The 6,214-nt window shown below is 36.1% G+C and overlaps 1 protein-coding gene across 2 annotated transcripts in view; it reads right to left on the minus strand.

Moving 5' to 3' along the window:
• Positions 1 to 6,214, minus strand: part of THSD7B (thrombospondin type 1 domain containing 7B) — a 793,340-nt gene that overhangs the window by 117,440 nt on the left and 669,686 nt on the right. For both annotated transcript variants that reach the window (XM_023527487.1, XM_023527488.1), the window contains one exon: positions 1,108 to 1,241. In XM_023527487.1, the coding sequence (XP_023383255.1) occupies positions 1,108 to 1,241 (134 nt within the window). The remainder of the gene's footprint in view (positions 1 to 1,107; positions 1,242 to 6,214) is intronic.

A 6,214-nucleotide genomic window follows, 5' to 3' on the forward strand; every position in this document is an offset into this window, starting at 1 on the left:
AAAGGGAAAGACAATTTGTCCATTAGTCATTTGCTTGGGTTGTTGAGGAGCACTTCTATAATTTTTCCAGCAGCTATTTCTACCAGGTTTTGTGACATTGGGACTATGTCTCAGAAATGGTGGGTATATACTGAATTACCAAATAAATTATGTTCGCCGATGTTGAATAACAACACATATAAGAAGGCTCTGTCTTGGTAACTGACTTCTATCTAACAGTTAATTTAATTGGGAGTTATCTGATTTGGGCAATGTCTGTCCATTTGAAATGGAGCTTCCTAAATGTGGCAAAATGATATGCACATGCAATTGAATAGTTGACTACACTGTTTTCTCAATTTTATATACTAAACATTGCTTACCATTAATATTTTAACTTTTGCTTGTTCAGTCTCTAATGTTTATTACCATTATTCTCAATTGATAAATAAATTGTTCTTCTTCTCAAATCATTTCTAAATAGACCATTTTGACGAACTTGGGCCAAAGTGTTTCCTTAAACACATCGAGTGATTCTTTTGGTTACCACTGCTGTATTTAAAACAAAAACTTTAAATACACTCCCTTAGTAAATAACCCAGAATTCACTAAATTCTTTCAGAGATATCCTCTTGTTATATTAAAATGTATTACTGTTGTCTGTAGGTATTCTCAGACATTAGTTCCCAATGCTAATTGTGGGAGTTTAAATTAACTTCTTCAATGTGATGACATCCAAATTTAAGATAATGCCCATCAACTATACCAACCATAAAGTAAAAAACCCCAAACGAAAAAAACAAACAAACCAAGAAACACAGTCAAAATCTAATTTCTTATCAGTGAGGGCCATGAATCAGTGGACGAATGCCAGACTGCTCCACACAGTTGGCTTTTCCACCGAAGTCATTTGCAGGAAACTGTAAAGATTGTGGCTTCATCGCAGAGGAAATCCCACTATATATACAGCAGTTCAGGACATGCATGCTTCCATGAATTTAAAGATGAACAAAAGCTAGAATATATTTGAGAAAATCAGAGTGTACTTAGTTTAAGCAATGTTGTTGTTTTTATGAAGGTATATAAGTTCTACTGCACCATTTCCCAAATGTCTCCATTTCTACACACCTGATTTTCCTAGATTGCGTTCCTCCTCCACAGCGCGGGGACTTCAGCTCATTGTGGATTTTGCATGGAGACCAGTGCTCTACAACCCAGGAATACTGATTGCACTCACTGTAACATGGGACTGCCTCATGCACCTATCAAGAACGGGAAAGGAAAAAAAAAAAATGTGAAACTGTTCAAGTTATAGAAAAACAGCCTACCTTTTTGTAATTCCTGTTGAATATAACCCAAGAACTATACTCTGGCCCAAACAGCCAAATTCCATCCCCCAAAAGCAAGATATATTTGGCTTCTCTGAAATCATTGATTTTCCTAAAAAAAGCATACAGGGGAAATCAACTAAAACATGATGGTATGCCTTTGCAGAAGAGAACAAAGGACAGTCATTTCCTATCACTGAGAATAGAAATTCCATTATCATTTCACTTCCTCAAAGAGCTTACATAACATCTATTAGATAGTCCAGCTCTCAGTTATACAGTATATTTTATTCTCAGATGCACTTTAAGCTGTCAATTGAAACACATATATGTAAGGAAAATTTATTCTTGAACATTAGAGGCTTTTAGAATGCATAAGAAAAGTAGTATTATTTGCACCGGAAATTTGATTTTATGCCCCCAAATGATCAATGCTAACAGGCAATTATTTAGCCTGTTGGGCATTGTGGCTTTATATGAATTTAGCTATTTGTAAGATGTTTTCAGAGCATAGCCAAAACACACACATGACAAACGCTACCTGTTAGAGGCTGTGCATAATTACGAATGTGCATAATTATGAATGTGAATATTTACAATTTCATGGTAAATGCTATGAATATCATAATTGATTCTTAGGTTACTTTCTGTGTATTTGTGAAGTTTTTTTTTTTCCCCCTGAAATAATCGTATCCCAATAGGTAGTCAATTGAGTTTGTCTGCCCCTTTGAGGCTAAATTTAAAGTGCATCACTCCTCAATCTGGAGCACTGTGTTCTCCCTCAGTAAGGAAAAAAAAAACAAAAAACAAAACTGTTCCATTTCATGATACGTTACTCTAGACCACAAAGATGGCTCTAGTATAGCATGCTGATAAAGAGTGTTTCAAACTATTAACAAAGTAGTTATAATTAATGCTCTGCCTTTGAAATAGGAACTTAAGCCCGAGTCTTTTCCTCCCCTTCCCTTTTTAATTCCCTAAAATTGTAAATGATGACTAGGCAGTACTATCCAAACAGAACCATTACTTGCAAGTTTCTATTAAATGCAAGGGAAAGCACTATGCAATGGGATAATCAGAAAACAAGATTGGAGCACTGCTAGCATGTTAGATGGAAATCAGATGGGAAAAGGTTTCTGTAAGACTATCTTAGGAATCACAAAGAATGTCAGAAACTATTTTTGACTATGGGGTTCTTTTTGGCTCTCTCATGGAGTGCACAAGGATACGAGAAACAACAAGGTGAAAAATATGTGAGGGCAAAATGAAAGGAGATGGGAAAATACAACTGGAAATAGTGTGAGAAAAGTAAGGAATTAAGTAATAACAGAATCACATTTCATGCTGTGAATACTGACAAGAATGGAATGAAAGGGTCAGAAGTAGTGTCCACATTAGAATAAAGAAGTAATAACTTGTAAGGGAGAAAAGTGCTCAAAAAACTCATAGGATACTAGAGGTAAAAGAAGAATCTATAAAAATGAAAAGACATGACCCCAACAAAACAGACACCAGGAAACTAAGCTGATGACAGCTGAAGATTTAGCTGACCCAACTGCACCATGGAAATGAAGCTTTCACTGAATTTATAAGTTTGTTCTACAAACTCTTCAGTATATATCAGATAATCTAAAGAAAGCTTTTTTTTGGCTTTCTTTGAGATACAAGGAAGTATGTCAAAGCACTTTGCACAAACAAGGTAGATGAAAAAATTAAAAACCTAATTTTCCCCACACCTCATAATATGAATCTGTAAGCAAATGGATAGGATATCATCTGAGATAGACCCATTTTTCTAAAGCTAGCAACACTAAACAGCTTATATTCCTACCCCCTTCCATATAAAGCCCCAAGATCAGATGGAAAATGAAAAGCTGTTTAGTTGCATGTACCTCTTTTATACACATTTAAACACCTGGTTATATATTGGTTTACTATTTTTATTATTTATCCTCTGGTGATTTGCTCCCATAGCAGAGTAGCTAACCTTAATAACAAGCTATTGGAAGGCAAGGAGCAGGTCTATGTAGGAAGAAATTGACCCACCTTCTTAACTAATAGTATAAAAATAGCACTTCTTAAAGAAGATCTTCCAGTCATATGGATTTACTTGATTCCCCTCCAATATTTGTCTGCCATTTTAATATTGCTTGTATTGTCGCTTCTAGTTGATAAATCCTTACCTTCCTTCAAAGCACAAGTAAACCCCACCATTTCCATGAAGCTTTTCCCATTTCCAGTTGGCATGTCTTTGGTAATGATAGTCTTGGTTTTAAGGACCCTCGTAGTTACATTATAACGCCAGGGTGTGCACATACAGATCTGGAACAGTGGTGCTATTTAGGGCTACACTGTGGGGTGTGGGGGAGCAAACATATTTGATAGTCATTGCCTTGACTCCTCTTCTCTCACACTAATTTAGCCCTTTTTCTCACCTTAGTCTTAATGACCATAAGTCTACTTTGTACCTTAAATAATACTGAGAGGATATGCTCAGAGAAACACACTTTACACTCTCCCCATCTAAATATGATTCTGGACAGCATATGTAGCCAGAAGTTGGATGTGGACCACAAGTGTTTGTTTATGTGGCTACTTGAAAAAAAAAAAAAAAACTTGTGAGTCTTAGGCAGACAGGGACTAAGTTTCCAGGGTGTCTGTATTTCACAAGATGGGGGTAGGGAGTGGGGGTTGGCAGGCAGTGCTCATTAAGTATTTGTTGAATTAAAACTAATTTTTGAAGAGGCTCAGGTTGCTAAATGGTTCTTAATTCTCTAGAGAAAACAGGCCCACTAACTGGAACCTGCAAAGGTACTTTACAGGCTCAAAGGACAATAAAAATGAACAAAAAATGAAAATCTTTTCTTTCCATTATGGGGCTTTGGTGAAGAATAACAATCACTGTGTTATCAAAAAGCACTGCTTGGTGATTTTGTTATGGGAAAGAAAGGCTGTCACTTAACAATTGTGAGAATTCTTTCTTTAGAGTCCTTGTCCATCAGTCAAGGAATCTCAGAGGATCGAAAACACCCACTAGAAGCCAAAAGGCAGTAGGCATTCAAGAATAAATATTAACTACCCAGAGGCCCAATTTCTTCTCCTGTCAGTCCTTTATGTTCTACCTACTTCGTATTGCTATTTAGTTGGTGCTTATGATAATTTTATAATGGAAATTTGTTAAAATATGGACTTAATTAAGGAATCATATGGAAATGCTCTGAAGGAGAGAAATGAGCCATGGGGAAGTTAAAAATAATCATTTTTTTAATGGCACAAATTAGAAAGAAAATTACAGGGTTTAATAAGGACCTAGATGCTAAAAAATGCCACTGAAAAATCTAAATCCACTGAAAGAGGAAACATTTCATTCTTCTAATAATGAGTCCTATTTATTACTTCTTTGGGAACTGTGTTTTTATAATTTTGCTAGTCCTAGAGTCATATCATAAATTGAAACAATCTTTTAATATTTATTAAATAAAACACTACTCATTATAATTGATCAATTTAATTAAATACTGCTTTCTGATACTACTCTTCAACTATAGACAGACTTCCCTGGCATAAACTTAGAAGCAGGGTCTCATTGGGGCTCAGTAGATGTCATTATTAGATATCAGAGTCTTAGAGTTCAAGGGTTCAAATATAAAGCAAATAATCCCATAACAACCATAATAAAAACAAAAACAAAAACAAATAAATGAAAATTCAGGGTCTGCAAATTCCTGTAGTAATAACACTTTGCTCCAGTGAAGGTGCTAGGCAAGACCAAGGTAGAAACCTTCAGGATTGAGAGTTCTGTGCTAGTCACTGTGGCTACTTAGTAAAACTTGAAAATCAGTTCAAAGGCCCATCTGGGACCACAGGCAGGTGATCTCCCATTGGAATGTATTGGAATGTGAGAGAAACTGGTCTCTAGGAGCAGTGAGATCAACAAAGCATTAGGGGTTCCCCTCTCCTCTAAACTTTATGAGTTCTTAACATAAGATGTACAGACTTGCCTCTCATCAAGTCTGGGACCCTCATCCTTTAATTCAAAGAATTTCCTTCCCAGCCATTCTCTACTTATCCATGCTTCCTCTCTTTCATCCTCCAGGCCTTTCGCTGTCCCTTCTTCGGAAGGGTCTACTAGGCTATGCTCTCCCTCAATTTACCAAATTAGTCCCTTGTCTTATTCAATCAGCAGCTAAGTTATACTCTCTTGCATTAGGACTTGTCTGACTGACTGGAAAGAATTGCATTTACACAATTACACATTAACCTTTCGCTTACTTTTATTAATCAAGCACTTAAATCTGCTTCTGCACAATATGATATGTACAGTGCTAAAAGTTCAGTTCTAATGTAGCTGCACCCTAATGCTTTACAACTTGCCCGTTAACAGTCCCCAGTCATCAATGACACTACAATAATGCTGTGTAGTTTATAGCTTATATAAGACATTCTATGGCTTAGGTCTCAATGATCACAATCATTTGAGGCTGGTATAATCTCTTTTCACAGATGAAAATAACATTCGAAGTAGCTAAGTTAGTCATTATGGCTGGTACTCAAAATGAGACTGAGAATCTCAGTCTGCACAGGCTGCCTGTTTAGCTTAGTCAGGCACATCACTGTGCTCCAAGAGATAGTCAATATCTTTTCTGTGATGGAGATAATGCTAATATTTATAAATTCCTGAAAAGGGGAAAACTGAAACAGAATTTTCAAAGATGTCTTTATAGTAGATGATGCCTATTGCTTTACATAGAAAAAATATTGCATGAGTAATTCATTCCTATTCTTGGGGTATTGAGTCTCCTTTCACAATTTGAAAAATCCAAAAAGTGTCTCAGAAAACTAACTTCCATGCTTAAAGTAAGAGGAGGCCTGTGTGTTTTGGATGGCTGCAATTCTTTGTGTTGAAG

Source organism: Pteropus vampyrus, unplaced genomic scaffold (genome assembly GCF_000151845.1).
Source record: "Pteropus vampyrus isolate Shadow unplaced genomic scaffold, Pvam_2.0 Scaffold17, whole genome shotgun sequence".
Lineage (NCBI taxonomy): Eukaryota > Metazoa > Chordata > Mammalia > Chiroptera > Pteropodidae > Pteropus > Pteropus vampyrus.